Below are 18,042 nucleotides of genomic sequence, written 5' to 3' on the forward strand. Positions count from 1 at the left end.
TCTAAATACTGTTACTGTACTTTGAAAAGTGGAGAATGTGAATAAAGAGAATTGGAGTTCATGCCAATAGGAAGAAAACATTCATTATAAAAACAACAGCTATCCAGGAGCTGAGCTCTCAGCAGGCAGTCACTAAAATAATGTTCTTATTAATATCAGTGGTAAGCCAAACATAAATAAGTTGCTTAGCATTGAATTTAATTGTTCTTTTAGGTGTCTGACTCAATATCATCATCAAAACAAGAGTCACCAACAATGATATCTTTTTTACATAATTAACTTAGGGCAGCGGGGAGTAATTTATTTAGGCAGATTTTAATTATTGAAAGTCTAGCAAATATGAGTTCTTAACAGTTATCTTCAGCAGAGGACATTTTATTGTTCACCTAACTCCTACACAATACATACTTGTGAATAAAAAGCTTCTAATATCGATTAAAGCGTAGCAGCGATCATTTAATGATCACTGTAAGACTCCCTCCTTGCACAGAAGGCTAAATGTGCAGGTTAGAAAATTCGTCTGCGTGGTCATTTCCAAAGCACCAAGAATATCTCTGACCCTTTTTCTACTGTAGTTGAGCAACAAAACACAACTATTGCATACGAAAGGAAAACAGAAAGTCGTAGATTTTAAAATGTTGGCAGATGTCCACTTTAAGATGTCTGGGCAGATTTGAGAGGAGAGACAGAACAGCAGAACATGATATTTTTGTCCTGTGCTCAGGAGTGGATCAAACTTCTGTGTCAATATTCCCTAATGCATCCTGGACTCTGTGAGGGTTATTCATGCCAGCCAGTGCCTCCTGAATGCCACAAGGCTGAAATTGGTGCGTAGAAAATGCACTAAATTAATTGAAATCTTTCTGTTCATCAGATTGAATTAGAGGATCTGAGAGCTGCTCAGCACTGTCCAGCTCCTTACTTGCATGTTAATGTCGCCGTGCATTAGGGAATCGGTGGTGCTAAATTTGCTTCTTTCAAAACCCCAAGTCGGGGGACTTGGTCATCTTCGTATTATCTGGTGGAGTTGCCTAAAAGATGTTTGATCTTGTCAAGCCGCTTGGTCTGGAGAAATGAGCTATTTCTGAGCAGTCGTTCGTTGCTTCTTTATTACGCTCTAAAAACAAAGAGGGTTTGGGGCTCGCGGTCTCTCGGCGATAAGACCAACAGCTTTCCAAACGCCAGCATCCACTGGAGCTTCCCCTGCCTTCCCTGCATTCCCCAATAGGTCAGGGGCATGCTCTGCATATCCCCAGTGGATTCTCTTGTGTCGTGTTTATCAGGGTTGCCCTGGGCTGCTAATATGTTTTGGATTGTTTGTGCCGCACATGACATATGGGCAGGTTTTCATTTTGGTGAAAGGTGATCCTTGGGTAGGAAAATGTATTATGTGGACGGGCCAACGGCAACCGTGGCCCAAAGGCAAATCCACTGCGGAGAGGGAATTATTTTTGCGATACTACGGCTGGCCGAGGTGGTGGCCACGACAAGCACGGCCACGTTGTCAGGCTCCCGGTTACCTGCAGCCAGAGCTGATCCCTCTGCCTCTCTCTGCCTGCTTCAGGTGCTCCCAGCTCATGCACGAGCTCCGAACGGAGCAAAAAAAAAAAATAATAAAAAGGCAGCCGTCTGAAATGAAAGAAGAGCGCAGATGAGATGAGCGCAGACAGAAAGAAAGTGTTTTTGAAAAGGGAAGAGGTGGGAGGAGGAGAAACACCGTAGGCTTTTAATAAGTAGTTTAGTTTTATTCTTGTGCTGTGTTTGTTTCATGTTTCCTAGCGCAGATTGAAGGGATTACAGGTTGCGTAGATCTTATGTTCAGGTCCCACTCATGTGACCGAGCTCTATATATTTCATAGGAGACAGCTTTCTTTCTCTCTTCTCCTCCCAGGAAAAGAGGCGATGATCTGTTTTTGCTGCCCTCTCGCAGACCTTGCTTCACAAATGGCTGCAGCACATAACCCCCAGCTTTCATCAGTCCAATTCTCTCTGCAGTGTTTTGCTTGGTGTTGGGCTATTACAAGGCAGCTTTTTTTTTCTTCCCATTGCAATTTCCTTTGAAGAGCAGCCATGAAAAATTGATTGGTTCACATTATTACTAATGATAACTCTCCAGATTGCTCAAGGAGGAATTTTGGTGGTGTAACACTTAACCTGAGATGTCGCGGGAACTAAGCCTCGAAGTGGGTTTCAGCTTTTAAGGCTCTGCTACGGAAGATTTGTGACTGCTTTATCTCACGTGATGCGAAACACCTTGAGCACCTTTCAGTTTTCTCACTCAGCCTTTCGACATTTGGGCCTGTCTGCTCTAAATACTGCTCTTGAAGTTATTTCCGCTGCATCGAGCAACAAAAACCTGTCATTTTTAGAGTAAAATCAGGCGCTGGTTTAGGAGGAATTTCCAAAGAATGTGCATAATAATAATAACAATAATAACAAAGATTGTGCTCATTAGGTTCCTCGGCTCTTTGAGGACACAGAGGCAGGCACTGAGGTCCATGCATGAGCTCAGTGTTCAGCTGAACCTAGAGACCATTTGCACAAACTGTGAACTATGTTCTTGCACTTACCAAACAGAACACAATTTTTGATGGAGGCAAAAATTAGGCTCAATGGCTTTTAAAATGAATGGCATGGGCATGAAGTTTCTTTTTTGTGTTATTGTAGCTTGACACATGATATGTTTTGTGCTTCAAATGCTAAACAAAAGGAGAGGAAAATCAACAAGGTATATTCATCAGGGAGCATAGCCAAGACTCTCAAATGTTATTTGCTTTATGTTTTGAGGAGAACCAACGCTGAGGTTTTTGCCTGGCCTGTACATCCTCCATTGCCAGCCTGCCTGCCTTTAAGCTCCAGCCTCGTACCTGACTGAGCTCTTTTGTGGTTGTTTAATCAGTGCAGGTGGGGGAAGAGACATCTCCCTGAACTCAACACGGTGTTGTGGTTCTTGGCCTGTTGGCAGGGGAGTTTCAGGAAGGAAACAGCTGGGAAAGTACATGCTAGGATTGTCTGGTAACACACCTGTGAAAAGGGCAGGGCTGTTTGCTGAAGTACCTACCGAATGGCACGTAGCTGCATATGGCATGGGAAATCAAAGCGTCCACATTGAACTTGGGACTTCTGCACAGTAGTGTGGAAGAAGAGCTACTAACCCATCCCATGGATTTTGTACAGCGTTCATCTGTATTTTAATATCCGAAGCTACTACCAGCTCCTAGTTCTTGTGGGTTGGTTACTTTGAGATATTATATTGAGTTATATTGGTTATTGAGATATTTTTGTAACCTGGAGTCATACCACTTTTTGGCAAGTGATAATTACTTCTCTGATGGATTGTTAAATGATAATTATTAATTAAAATTTTTTTAACTGCTTCTTAAGAATACTCTGCTCAGGCACACCCAGTTTCATTGTGTCCATGAGCATACCCTGGTGAGCTGTCCCACATGGTGTGTGTTAACCTCTCTCAGTTTATGGAAACCACTCTCTTACGTGGTTCAGAAAGTGGGTGAGACTTCTGGAAATGCATCCATTTAGAACCTTGTCTTTGCAAAAAATGCATCATTTTGGAACAGTTCCTGTGCATATGTTGCCTGTTTCTAATGCTATCAGTAGTGCTGTCCGTTTGGGAACATTACGCTTCGTTCCTTCCTAACGAAACATCAGACTTGTGTGCCAAGTTTGCAGTAAGCTGCAGCCAATAATCCAGCTTTTGAAACTAAAATCCAAAGGGTAACAGCAGTAAAAGGAGACTGTAGGATCCTACACATTGTCTTGTACAGACACTCCAAAGTTTTTCGCACCATCTTGCTGGGTTCTGTTCCCGGTTCTGGTGCTGACTTGCTGGATTCACTTCTCCTCTCTGTTCTTTGCTTCGCTCAACTTACATGTACGATGGTCGTGCCTGCTGTGCAGTGTGTTGTTACTGCGGTTAATTAGTACTAACTGATTGCTGGCTGGCTGAGCTTGTTTGAAGGAGCAGGGTGGCCTCTTGTGAGGTGTCTTTCCTACGTGAGGAGCTGGACTGGCTGTGCTGCAGGCACTGGAGCAGCCACGACGTGCAGGCAGATCAAGACAATGCACTGCCAGGGTGCTTTGCAGCGACCCGTGCAGGCTGCAAAGCTGCTAAAGGATGTTCTCTTTACCCTAGTTCATGTGAACATCCCCTTCTGGTGGCTCCTCCTAGGAGGGCAGCGCCGTATATTGACAGCAGAGAATAGAACAGGGCATCAGCTGGCAGCGAACACAACTGAGAGGAGCCACCTCTCGCAGGGTACGCTGAGCTCTCTGCAGTGGTATCCTCATCTGTCCTCTTCCACTCATAATTCAGGGATTTGTGAATGAATTGTGAATGTGCACGGCAATCTCTGGAAAAGTTAAGCAAGGTACAGCAAAAAAAAAGTGTCAGATGGATGCCGCGCAATTATTTTCTAAATCAGCCTGTGGAATTGTATTTGTTAGGTGTGGGTCAAAAATGGGGGCTTATCTTTCTTTCTACAACTAGACCGATGCCTTCTAGCAAAGGAAAATAAATTCCAATTAAATGCAGAATAGAGCTGTAAATAGCAATGGCCTGGTAATTGCTGTACCAACCTAGATGAAAGTATTACTTAGTGATTAAATGTCAACAGGTTTCATAAACAGCAAATGTCTTTAAGTTGACATAAAGAAGGCCTCTCATTGTAAATACCAGATTTATTGTGTCCCTGTGGAGAATGTGCTGAAAATGGAACAGGAAATGTCACCGTAGCTCTTTGGAGTATCTCAATAAAGCAAAAGAGTTGTTGATGCCTGCAGTAAAAAGCTTTTGACTCCTCGAACTAGCTGTTGACAAACCATATTCTGTGCATGCTATCCTGTTAATAAAATGTTCCTCTTTCAGGTCAGACTATGATGACTGGAGACCAGCCCTGGCCAGCTTGCTTCAACCTATCCCGTTTCCCAAGGAGTAAGTTTGCCCTGTCTTAGTATTTACTGATAATTCTTGTTAATGTTGTTTTATGGTGAAACAAGGTCAGGTAAAACCTGACTGTAATAGTGGCTTTGTGCCCCCAGTTATTGAGGTGGGATTCAGAGTTGACTTTTACAGATAGAGGCACCCAAAGTCTTCCTCACCTTCATCTTCCTTCCCCACTTCTCTAAGATGATCTAAAAGAGAAAAGTGGTTCACTAGAGACAGGCAGACAAGAAAGGAAGGGAAGCTGGTGAGGAGGAGAGTAAAGTGAGAGATTTAGTGGAGGAGGATGCTTCACTGGCGTCACAGAGACTCGTATCGTTTGTATTTTGCATTAAATGAAGAAGCTACCCTACGGATCAGCCAGGCTCCCTCGGAAACCTATTAATGAGCAGTAGTGTTTATAAAATGCAGACCTCCACGGACAAACATTACAACCTATAATTGTACAATTTGCTAGCTTATCACATCCCCTAATGACCTGGTGTCTTGAATCACAGAGGTCTAATCCTCTGTGCCAGGTTACCTGGGCTACAGCAAGAGCTTGGAAATAGGCAACAGAGACATCATTTACCTAAGTCAAACTCGAGTCCTGGGGGAGGTGTAAGCCGTACCATGATGCAAGTCACTTCACAGAATGACCATTAATTGCTTTGCTGATGTATGATATTAATTAGGTTTGAACATACTTTGATTGCATTGCAATTAAAGAATTCACCTGGCTGTTGGAGGTAACCAAAATTCTGTTCATAATTATATAGCTGCATTGTAAGTCTCTCACTTGGTTTCTTCTGACCCCGAAGCTCCCACTGATGTTAGCCTTGGATGCTTGTTTAAGGCAGAATGCAGGAAGAGCCACAAGATTCAATCCGAGTGCTATTTTTTCTTCATTTTTTCCCCCTAGGTTAATGAAGGAGACTTTACCTGATCTTTTCTGGAAAGATTATTCTTTTTGTCTTGTGTGCTGCAGTTGCTTAGCAAATCCTCTTATTATCTGGAAAGAAATGAAAAGTGTTTTTTTTTTTTTCTTCTTTATTTCTTTTTCCCCTTTCCTCCTCACAAATCCTCATGATATTTTGTTTTGAATTTCAGGGCGCTTGCACATGAGAAATTCACAAAGTAAGTTGGTGCTTGTTTGTTTCGTTAAGGGGAGTGATTACTTAAAATACTTGTACTAGTCAATAACAGCAGCGATGCATTATTCAATATGGTGTCTCTAAGGTTTTTTATCTGTGTGGGGCTGTGAGCATGTTCTGTTAACAATATAAAGATGTAGTTTTCTTTGTAATTTACTGCGACAGCAGGAGCCCAAGGACCAAAGGCACTAGATGCTGATAGAATTTACAAACCAGTTTGTCACTGCACATCTCTGAAAGCTTTTCTAGTCTGTTTTGAATAGACTGTGTCCTTGGTAATCACTTTTAGACCTCCTATTTCCTTCCTGTGGAAGCAGTTCAACTTGTTTCTCTTTAGTGTGCATCTTTTAAAGTGTAATCCAAGAGAACTGTGACACTTGTGTGAATACTGCAACCAGCAGCTGCTTTTTCTTGTCCTTTTACATTTCTTTTTTTTCTTTTCTTTTTTTGTTTTAGGGAGCTGAAATACGTGATTCAGAGATTTGCAGAAGACCCGAGACAAGAAGTGAGTTCAGTGCCCATTTTCACAGAGCATTAATTGGAGGGATTGCGAGTATGCTTGATCCTTCCTTAAGCAGTTTGTTTCAAAACACAGTGTAGTTTTGCTGCTCTTGAGTCTCAGAGGGGTTAGTAGCCACTCAGGATATACTGTTTTAGTATCAATGGTTCCTTCCCTTATGTGTTGTGACCTTGTCTGAGCTCAGTTGATGTCCTTATTCTTCAGTAAACTGCAACCAGCAAGATTTCCCCAGTTTCTTGATTCTCTCCTAGCTTTTTGTCTTCCATATGAAAAGAAGGGAAGCAAAATCCATGGATTCATGCAGCTTACAAAAAAGCAGGGTTTATTTAACTGTGTTTCAGTTACATTTTGTGCAAATGACCATAATTCTCATAAATTAGCAGGAGAAAGGGGGTAGGAGGTACGTTACTGGAACGAGTACATAGCTGTAGCATAGCCTCACGGTGGCTGACTGCTTCATAGCTGCACATGTAATGTGTTTAACATAATCAGCTCTGGGTGACTCAGAGGGGACCTCTCATCCACATTCATATTTTTGTGCCAGCATAAAGAGGAGAAAGCTCCCCCGAACTGTCGGTGAGGAGCCTGTGTTGTCATCATTGCCCGGAGCTCATGGTTTTCATTGTTTCAGCCTTTGTGAGCAGTAGTCACCCTTGCTGAATAAGAAAGGCTTTATTTTTCAGAATGGCACCAGGATTTCATCTGTCACTATCATTAAGTCCCCAAGTAAGGGGGCATGGACTTTACCTCCCCTCTGACCTCCTCAAAAATTAAATCAGAATGTCTGTGTCTATTCAGTGAGGAAAAAAAAAAAAAGAGAAAAAAAAAGCTTAATGGTGACTCCTCTGTTAAGATGTAGGACTAGATATAGTTATCTCTACGGTGATGCCAGTTCTTCTGTGCATCTTCTACCTTATGTGTCCCTGTTGCATTTTCTGTGTTGGCTTCTTTCACCCAGACTCTGGTCAAGTCTTGTTACAGCAAGACTAATAAGAGTTTTTCGTGATTGGAATGAGCAAGCCATCAGCCTCTGCATTTCGTATTCAGATCATGTCGGAAGTGTAGACACATGCTGAGAGGACAGGGGGAAAACAGCAGAAGCTCTGAAATTTGAGTTGTTTTTTTTTCTTCTTCTTTTGCTGTTTTTTCTTTTCTTTCTTTTTTTTTTTTTTTTTTCTCAAGTGAAAAGAACTGTTCTAGATTAGAGCCATTTTGTGTTTGATTTCTGTACAGGGAATGAAAAATGACATGCAGTTAGCACTGATATAATTTCCCTCCTCCTTTATAACACAAAAAACAGATTTTGTGAGTAAAGACTTGCTGATGTGTCAATTGGGGTATTAACCATGAAACTTCCAACATCCCCAGTTTTGCAGTTACCTCTGTTCGTCCAGTGTGGGAGACATTGGTGGTTATTGGCAGAAACTGTAACCTTCCCAATGTCTTCTCTTTTGGCAGGTCCACTCATGTTTGCTGAGTGTGCGGGCTGGCAAAGACGGCTGGTTCCAGCTCTACAGCCCTGGAGGAGTGGCATGTGATGATGACGGAGAGCTGTTTGCCAGTATGGTACGTGTCTGCAATAATGTGAGTTTAGTAACTTCTCTTCAGTAAGTAGGTAATGCATAGCTGGAGATAAGAAGCTTTACATGTTTTTGTTTTTTTCCCAAAAAAATACCTAATTCATGGTTCTGTAAGCCACAAGTATTCACTGGGAAACCTAAATCTTTATGGTGCCAAACCCATTGCTTGCAGTCAGAATTTGGTTAACTTTCCTTTTTTGAACTTTGGCTTTTAACTCGTAGAAGGACAAGAAAGAAAATAACAGATTTGAACCCCTGTTGCTGGCACTGTTTTCCTATACCACCTGGATCAAGTCACATAGGTCTCACTGTGTCTTAATTCTCCATGTATCAAATAAAATGGGAATGTCTACTTCCTTCTCTTGGCTAGGGGAAAAACATGTTGATGTTGGCTGTTGGCATACAGTGAAGTGGCTTTCATGGGGATGTATGCTTCAAGCGTCTCCTGTAGGCTGAACATTTTGGGACCTATAGAACATGCATGTCTGTACTCTTAACTTAAATTGAGATTGATCCAATATCTGTGAAATAGAATGGACAAAGACTGTTCACAAAAGGGTTCGTGTGTCTTCACCGCTTCTGTGTCTTCTTGTATTTGGAACGAAAATGTCTACAAAACGAAATACTTTCTCACAAGAGCTTTTGTGGTCCATGATGTTTATGAGCATCAGGAGATGAGGTGTATGAAAAAGTGCAATGCTAACATACATGAATATGCAGTACTCTTGTGCCCTTTGCAGGGAAGTCCATAAATACTTAAAGAGCTGCTAATGGCTAACCATAATGTTTGAAAAACATCTTGTTCCAAGAGGGGTCTTACATTAATCTTAGCATCAGTATTTTCCATCTCTCAAGAAAACCTCCGAAAAAGCTTAATAATGATAACTGTATGAAATAAAATCTCATTTGGCTTGAAGCTCACCTTTTTAAAGGTCATCTGAGCAGGTGGATACTTAAGAAACAAAGATTTTGTATTCTAAAGGCCTTGCTGGCAGCAAAGCCACAAGGAAAAAGAATTGCGTGGTAGCACATGATCTCTATAGAATTGACGCCGTCATAGAATGGGTATGATATTTTCAGCACTATTGAGCATAACCCATGCAATACTGTGGACCAGGGAACATATTTACAAGCGTATTGTAGGGTGATACTGGTTTAGAGTCTGCATGGTGGACCTCTTACTGCTTAGGTGACTAAAAACTACAAATTGTCACATAGTGCTCTGCCAGCAAGCTGGTGGATCAGCCTGGGCCATAAAATAAGATTTTCGGGTAGGAACCCGAAATTCTCTGCAGTTATATCTGGGGCATTTAAATGGGAAAGGATATTGCCAACCTTTTTTGTGAGAAGAGACTCGTATTTGATTTGTACAAGTGCATTCGTGCCATAGGTGTCACTGTGTGATACCATCCAGTGCTTTCTGGAGCTGGGAGAGTGTCTGCAGGACACTTGACAGCTAGAGGACTCAAGGGAGTTTTAGGAGAATTGCCCTGAAAGGAAAGATGTTGCCCCTTTCAGGGCAAAGTGAAAGGAAAGATGTGCTTTTTGGCCTTGTTCAAAAAGTCACTTCCAATCAGCAACAAAGCTACCAAGAGACTGCAGCCATAATAGTAACAAAGCCCTCATTTTCTTTAGGTTTGTTGCGAATACTTAAATTTGTTTGACTGCATAACGTTGTCTCTTCTAAATGCATGTTTTTCTTAGGCTCACGTCCCTAATTTTAGCTCTTTGTTTCTCAAATAGGTTCATATTTTAATGGGATCCTGCTATAAAACAAAGAAGTTCCTGCTTTCACTGGCTGAAAATAAATTAGGACCTTGCATGCTGCTGGCTCTGAGGGGTAACCAGACGATGGTAGAGGTAAGCCCTAAGCATACATAGTCATACGGGTTTACGAGCAGCGCTCAGATTTAGTTTCACACTGCCTTTCCCAGAATTAGATCTAGTGGAACCAGAGAAGCTGAGTTCAGGTCTGCGTCATATCAAACACCAGTAGCGGGTAGTTGTGTTCCCCTTGATTAAGTGGAATGAAATATTGTTGCTCTGCAGACGAGAGTGTGAATTACATGAGAGGTGGCTGCAAGAATTTTTGGACCAAGAGATTGTTTGCTGTAATTCAGTTGGAGAGACTGTGGTGGGAAATAAATGGCAATGAATGTACAGGCTGTACCGAGGGGTCAGGGTGCAAGGCAGTGAGACCTTTCCATGACTCAATGCTTAATGCTTGCCTTGCCACTTGCAAAATCAGCAGTGCTGTGAAAGTACATTTATAAAAAATATTTGCTTGTATTAAAATGCATTTTTTTAGTGCTTAGGATAGGTTATTTTTCTTGCATTAATAGCAAATATTATTTTTCTGGGTTTCTTCAGAGAGGTTTCTTGATAAATGCTGTCTTACATTTTAAAGAGAAACAGAGGGTGATTAAATAGGTGGAAGGAGTTGCAATTTTTGCAATATAATGTTACTTGATTTTTTCATTATAAAATAAAATGAAAATGCAAAGTTTTTATTCCCTCCATAATTTCATTGATATGATATGGAGCTGAAAATGAAAGGCAGCATGGAGGGGGCAGGTTGTGTCCCACTGGAGTTGTCTCCCGGAGTCTGCCTTGCTCCTGGGGCGAGTCAGATGTGTTCCCCATGAGCTGGAGGGTGTCCTGGCTGCAGCAGCCAGCTCCCAGCATCCTTCCCCTCATTCTTTCCCGATCTGCCTCATAGACCGGGTGCACCTCACTTGAGTTCTGCTTGCACAGAAAGCCCAGCACTTAGGGACAGAAAATCCAGCACTTGGCTGGCTGCACAGCTCTGCTGCTCATGCATAATACCCCGAGTCTGCCACTCTGCAGTCCCGCCGGTACCTGGGAAATACTGGATCAATTGTACCTGCTCTGATGAGGGCTGTGGCATGAAGCCATCTTCCAGGACTGATGCAAAGTAATTGCACCTCTCAGTCAGAAGGAATGAGCGCTAATGGAAGACAGGATAGATAGGGTGACTTTCAGAGATTGGAGTTCATTCTTTACCAATAAAAAATGTGTTTCTTGTGTTGAGAAGTCAGTAAATGTTGCTAAGATCCTCTAATCTAGCCTGTATAATGCATGCTCTAAAAACTTACCTGGTAATTTAAAGTAGCATGCCCATGATAATTAGGATATTTGTGGAAAAAAAATTAATTTAAGCACTGCAGTGACCATTCTTCTTTCATTCTGTTGCTAGATTTTGTGTTTGATGCTGGAATACAACATCATCGATAATAATGACACGCAGCTCCAGATCATCTCTACCCTGGAAAGCACAGACGTGGGAAAGAGAATGTATGAACAGCTGTGTGACAGGCAGAGGGAGTTAAAAGAGCTGGTATGTCACCCTGCATGCAGTATTGCCATAGCACATTGTGGTCTGTACTCTCCAGAAATGGAGGTACAAAAGAAAGACAAGCAGGGTGTGAAATTCCTGGCTAACAACAGGATGGGAGCAGTATTTAAAGGATCTTGCTGTGAATGTATATGCTGCATGATATTCACTGATGTGTCTAATCCCATACTATGTTTCTGAGTGATATTCAATAACCTGCTTAGAATCTGCATGGAAGAATAAAGGTGAAATCTTGCTGCCTTAAAATCTTGTAAGACAGCTTGTCAAATTCTGCCACCTTTTGACATATGAGTAGCAAATAGTTCTGGGGCTGGCCAGCATTTCTTAATGCTTAGACATACACATTTCACCGAAGTGTTCTTTAGGTCTGGATTGCAGAGCCCATGAGAAAATGAATTTTTCCTGATTTTAAAGACAGGGTCTACAGCTTGAAGATAAATCTGCTCTCATTAGCACTTTTTCACCTCTGCAGACATACCTACAGTCTTCCTCTTCTCCTTTCCACATTTGCATTTCTCTTCTACAATCCTCTTGCTCCCAGCCTGAAAAGAATATGCCTTTTTAAAGTCAAGCAAATGATTTTATCAGCTGCACGGTCACATCCCCCTTTGCTCTCGGAGCCCAGCATTTTAAGGCTGCTTCCTTTAAAGTGAAAGTAAGGGAATAAAGGCTGGCCGAGTCAGACAAAATGCTGACCCATGGCACGGAGACTGCTAGCTGTGGTTAGTGGCAGTCCCCTGGGTAGCAACAGGCCTGCATCTAGCACGCTCAGAAAATAAACCAGTCAATGCAGAAAAAGCAGGGAAGAGGTGGAAGGTCTTGCTGGGAGCTTTGAAATTGGAGCAGGGTTTGTTCTGGTGAAAAGCTCCCTGTACTTCAGTTGGTCTGAAATGTAGAATGGCAACCTCTTTGACTAAAATATCTTCTCTCTTACAGCAAAGAAAAGGTGGTCCCACAAGGTTAACACTGCCATCCAAGTCCACAGTAAGTTAATCTCATTAATAGAAAAACAAGCTTTGTCTTTCCATATTGAACACTTTAAGTCTTTAAACACTTGATAAATGTTTACCACGTAGCACAGTGGTTTTGATAGGTCAAGAGGGGAGCCCTTCCACTCTGTCAACATGACTGGAGTTTACACAAGCAAGGGCACATTTCTGCTCTTGGGTCTGCACGCCAGTTTCCAAACCCAGTGCAAGCAGCAGGCTGTCAGATCTATACTGGTGCACAGATTTGGAATGCACAGTTGAATCTAAACATAGATTCGGGGACCAGATTTTGCATTAAAAAAGCAGACTTCACAATTTGCAGTTCTAGATCTTACACACTGATGTCTGAAAGAAACTCAACACTGTTGCAGATAAGAGCAGTGAAAACCCAGAGTAACTTCACTGAAATGGGTAACAGGTCCGAGCACCGTTTGGATCTAGAATTTGCTGTGAAATCTGCATTAAGTTAAACGGCCCATCTTCACCATGAGCTTTGAAACTGAAGCCTTGGTGTCTCTTAAGGATACAAAAGGAAAGAAAATTCATGTTCTACTGTCTGGATGCGTTTTTCCCAGGGTGTGTGAAGCAATGCTGCCACAAGAGCTCAGCTGCTTGCCAACAAACAGAAACTTCTCTGTGTGGTTCTCTGTTACTGTAAACAAGTGGTAGAATTGTGCAACCCTTGCTGGTTAGCAGTATCAATGACACCACTGCAGATGATTGCAGCCTGAGGAGTTGATAATCTTGCTTATCAATCTGGTGTTTGCTTGCAGGATGCAGACCTGGCCCGCTTGCTAAGCTCGGGATCTTTTGGAAATTTGGAAAATCTCAGCCTGGCCTTTACCAATGTAACAAGTGCTTGTGCCGAGCACCTCATTAAACTGCCTTCACTCAAGCAGCTGAACCTGTGGTCAACTCAGGTAAGTGCTTTGCAGACTGAAACTCAGAGCAGGAACCCATGCTGACTAATTCTGAAATTTCATGTTACGTCAGCATGAGAAGAATGTGTGAAAAGGCTTGCATAGAATGAGCTTGTCGGCATGCTATTTTTACAGGGCCTTTCTATGGTCTCGTTCATCTTGGGAACTGATTTTCTTTTTTAATTTTTAATTTAAGAAGGATGGCATTTAGCTTGGGTTGGAAGTTCCAGTTAGGCATTGTTGATGCTGTGTACTTTACAGTACATGTGCCACTGTTCATCTGAGAAGAGCTTATGCTTTCACCCCTTTAGGACAAAGAAAAAGACACTGTGCAGCTTAACTGGTCAAGCAAAACATGCAGTCTATGCAGTGTATGTAGGTAGTGAATTGCTTTGAGTGCTCATCAACCAGAATTTCTTTAAAAACAGCATCAAAATAAACTAAAATAATGAATACGTATAAGGAAACTATAATGAGAATGCGGTTATTTTGTAAGCAAAACGAGGCCAACTAAACTGAATAAATCATTCAGCAGTTAATTGAAAGAGCTTTTAAAGTAAATTTTTTCTTCCACGTTTGCCTGCTGGTTTTGGTCTCTGAGGTTCTCCACTGAAGAGTTTTTTCTCTATTTTCTGTTAGCACCTATTCGTAGTGCTCACTAAAAATATGATAGTTCCCAGCACAACCACAAGAAGCAGTACTTTTTTCACTAAAATGTCATGTAAATATCTTGTCTTGTTTTTCTTCCAACTATTTTTGTATCCCAGAATTTTTCCTCTTTTTGTTTGGGGAATAAGAAGTAGATAGTCTGGAAACTAGCAAGCAGATTCTATCTCCTGTGGATTTGTCCTAGCAGTATAACTTCTGGATCTGAAAACTCTGATGCTTTTTGATCAAAATCAATTTATTTTCACTAGACAAAGAGACTGCTTTTTGTATTATTAAAAAAAAAAAAAAAAGAAAAAAGTTTAGATTCCGTTTTATTTTGTGATATCCTGGTTTCCATTAATCCAGAATTTAGAAACAGCAGAAATGAAGTGGGTCAATAGAACAATTACCAATCAATAGTACATTGTTCTTGCGACCAAAATAGCTAATTAATACCACTTGCATTGTGTGCTTTTTGTGATGTGGTTGGGAGCTGGCTGAGACTGCCATAGCCATCTTGTATAGCCTGGGTGGGAGCCCTCATATGCAGTGCAGACATCAAAGGCGCTGTTCTCATTAACCAGTGGCCTGTGGATAAGCGCTGGGTAGTGAGTAAGGAGACCTGTACTCAAACCCACAAAATTATTTACAACCTGCAAGCCCTGTCCTAAACGTGCACTGTTTGCACAGTGCTGTTGGTGCACTTTTGTGAAGGCAGCTTTGCTTGCCCCCACAGTTCGGGGATGCGGGGCTGCGGCTTCTGTCGGAACACCTCACGATGCTGCAAGTGCTCAACCTGTGCGAGACGCCCGTCACGGACGCCGGGCTGCTGGCGCTTAGCTGTAAGTGACCAACTCATACTATGGAGGGTAACGGTGTGGGTTTGGAGGAATTCACATGGTTCACACAGCAGATTTCGTTCTTGGCTACCACAGTGACGTAGGACAGGCCGTAGTCGTGCTGAGATTTAAACCATCCTCCTCCTTGCCTGCTCGAGTCTGGCTCGAGTTTGGCTGCCACCTGAGCCTGCCTTAATGCTTCAAGCATTCTTTTAATTTTTTTAAATTATGTTTTGTCCCAAACCGTACTCTCCCTCTTGCCTCTAACTGTACCGGTGTCGTTTGTCTCAATCTCACATCGTGACCCATCACCCTGGGACTTCCCAGCCTTTTTCACGCTCCCTGCTCTGTGCAGGAGCCTGCGCTTGTGGTGACGGAGAGGAAGATTGCAGAGCCACACAGCAGCTTTTTAGTGAGATAAGCAGCTGTGTGCAGCAGGTTCCATATTTTCTGACATGTCTTGCTCCTTCTTTTTGAGGAGGCTAAACTCTGGCCGTTCTCGTTTGGTTTCATATCAGAGCTAAGTAGGGCAAGGCAGTGCAGGGCCATGTAAGCAGCATTCAGGATTCCCCTCTGCACTGAGCGCTGCGTGATGTGCCACAATGAGCCTCTTCCTACGTCCAACAGTGTATTATAAACCTCGCCTGTTGGGTTTAAAGGGCTCCTTTAACAGGCTTGATCTTACACAGACATGCCAGACAGGCCAGTAGTTACAGCTCCTCTTAGGAAACTATTCTGCTAAGTGCTGGAGCCCAAAATGGAAATAGGTCAGGGGGAGAAGGGCTGCTGGTTCAGCATGCCCCCTGCATACAACAAGCAAAGCACTGAGAACAAGCATTGCTCAGAATAATGTGCAGGAAACTGATTATGAGAAGTTGCCTGAACTCCTTTGAAGTCAGTGGACTTAAGCATATGCTTAATGGCCCTTCCTAAATAGGGACTTTTTCCTGGATGAGGGCCCAAACAGCTGTTTATGCATTTGTAGCTCTATATTTTACACTATTCAGCTTTTTCCTGAGACTGCAGCACATAGTCATGTCTTGTTTATGCTTTAGCCTACTATAAGCCTGATATTTCAAGAAAACGCAGCATGATCCTAAATATGTGTGTATGTGTGTTTTCTCTTTTAGCCATGAAGAGCCTGTGTAGTTTAAATATGAACAGCACCAAACTTTCAGCAGATACCTACGAAGATCTCAAGGTATTTCTGAGTTACACCTGCTAAAGATGAGAAAACTAGCTGGCCCAAGAGGGTTTGCAGATTTAGCAAATGCACGGTGGTAGTGCCCAGTGCAGAGAGCACTGGCCCTGCAGTGTGAGTAACGTGACAGTCACCTGAAGAGGTGTGGATTATTTGGGGAGGATAATGGCTGATGCATCTTTCTGAGGTTGTTGGCTCTGATGGACTCAGGAAGTGATTAGTCTATTGAGTGGATGAGCATGAGGTGGAATCAGAAATGAAGTCAGGTCCTTTTTTTGCTGGAGCTATCAGCAGTGAAGGTTTCATGAACAGGAGCGCAGTGGTTGCTACCCATGAGGATGCACAAACAGGGAGAGCATGCCTCCAAAGCCATGTCTTGTACCGTTAGCAGGACCAGAAGTAATGTGGATGAACAGCATTACAGAGCTTTGGTTCGTGATGTCAAGGAAGAATTAAGGGCGTTGGGAAAGGTGCAAGTTTATCTTGACACCTCTTGGACTAGAACTGTGCTTTAAACAGAAACACCTGCACAAATGCCCAGTTCCCTTGAGCTTGATATGTAAGATGCCTGGTGTTACCATTTGTACTGTGAATTTACAGCCACTTCAGCAAAATGGTAAAGAATGAGAACGGAGCTGTGGGAGGGGAATGGCCCCAGGTGGTTTCAGACAAAGACTGACTGAGATGTATGTGTTGGCTTGTGCAACTTCACATGGACTTTTTCTTCACTCTGGTGTTGTGTGAGTCACATCTCCCCCCAGAGTCTTACCTTGTAAACCTAAGTGCTCAAGATGAAACTCCACATTATGTTGTCGTGTGTTGAAACCTTAGATTGTGCCAGGTTTACTCAAAAAGGTCACAACCTTGGGTTGAGTTTCAAACTCGTGGCAAGTTCTGAAACTGCTCTGCTTTCAAAATTCACTGCAAATGTATATCTTCAGTTCTGGCTGTGGAGCCAAGGCTCCCCCAGGGACTCAGTTGCAATGCTGCTAGCAGAGATTTTTCAAGATCAAGTTTTCAAAACTTGTGTCACAATTGTATATGCAAAGAAGTCGTCCTTGGAATTAACAGCTGGCTTGCAGATGGGTTCACACAATGGAGCTTGTATCAGGCCCCAAGCATTCACAGACAATCAAGGTCAATGCTGCATTTGGCCCAGGGCTCTGAAATCGAGTGTATTGAAAGGATCCTCCAGTCCTACGCCTGCTTCCGAGCCCTTTTGCCACTAACTTGAGGCTGAAGCTCACATTTTCCAAACCGGTTCCCTCTGCTCCGGTGTTGCATGAACAGTCCTCAGCAGTAACACAAGACAGTGACTTGCCAGGGCAGAAAGCAGAACTGGCGATGAGCAAAGTTGTGTTGATTGCACAGGATTAAAAAAGCTGAGAAGGGCACGCGTCACATTTTCCCTTCTCACCTCTTTCATCGAGATGAATCGTAGTGGCCATTTTTTAGAGCAGTGTGCACGTTCAAAGGGAGGGGAGTAGTTTCTCACCCTGGGGCGCGTGGTTATAGGTCTGTTGAGAACAGCTCAGCCTTCAAAGAATTTGTTTTTGATACAAATCTCCCCTTCTTCTCCCCTCGGTCTGCAGCAGCATTCGGGGCACAAGGCAGTGATGCCATTTCCTCCTCACTCCTGCTCCCGCCCCACTAAACACGCTTGCACACACACAGACACCCACATATGTACCAGGCGGGCTGAACCAGACAATAAATAAACACCCACTACTGAAGTCATTATTGCCTAACTGAAAAATTATTTGCTGGCAGTGTCTGTAGGATTATGACTAGCTCTTATCAAAATATGCGTGCACATAAATCAAGGAGTGAGGTAATAACGACTCCTAGAAACTTTCAACTTCTCAGTTATGCCCTA

The 18,042-nt window shown here is 42.7% G+C and overlaps 1 protein-coding gene across 1 annotated transcript in view; it reads left to right on the top strand.

The window, feature by feature from the left end:
* The window catches only part of CMIP (c-Maf inducing protein), a 126,594-nt gene that overhangs the window by 107,275 nt on the left and 1,277 nt on the right, over window positions 1–18,042 (top strand). Inside the window, exons 11-20 of the mRNA XM_032195554.1 lie at window positions 4,886–4,951; window positions 6,050–6,076; window positions 6,550–6,598; window positions 8,072–8,179; window positions 9,937–10,053; window positions 11,411–11,551; window positions 12,506–12,553; window positions 13,332–13,478; window positions 14,863–14,968; window positions 16,096–16,166. Of these exons, the coding sequence (XP_032051445.1) occupies window positions 4,886–4,951; window positions 6,050–6,076; window positions 6,550–6,598; window positions 8,072–8,179; window positions 9,937–10,053; window positions 11,411–11,551; window positions 12,506–12,553; window positions 13,332–13,478; window positions 14,863–14,968; window positions 16,096–16,166 (880 nt within the window). The remainder of the gene's footprint in view (window positions 1–4,885; window positions 4,952–6,049; window positions 6,077–6,549; window positions 6,599–8,071; window positions 8,180–9,936; window positions 10,054–11,410; window positions 11,552–12,505; window positions 12,554–13,331; window positions 13,479–14,862; window positions 14,969–16,095; window positions 16,167–18,042) is intronic.

The sequence above is a fragment of the Aythya fuligula genome, chromosome 12 (assembly GCF_009819795.1).
Source record: "Aythya fuligula isolate bAytFul2 chromosome 12, bAytFul2.pri, whole genome shotgun sequence".
In the NCBI taxonomy this organism is placed as follows: domain Eukaryota; kingdom Metazoa; phylum Chordata; class Aves; order Anseriformes; family Anatidae; genus Aythya; species Aythya fuligula.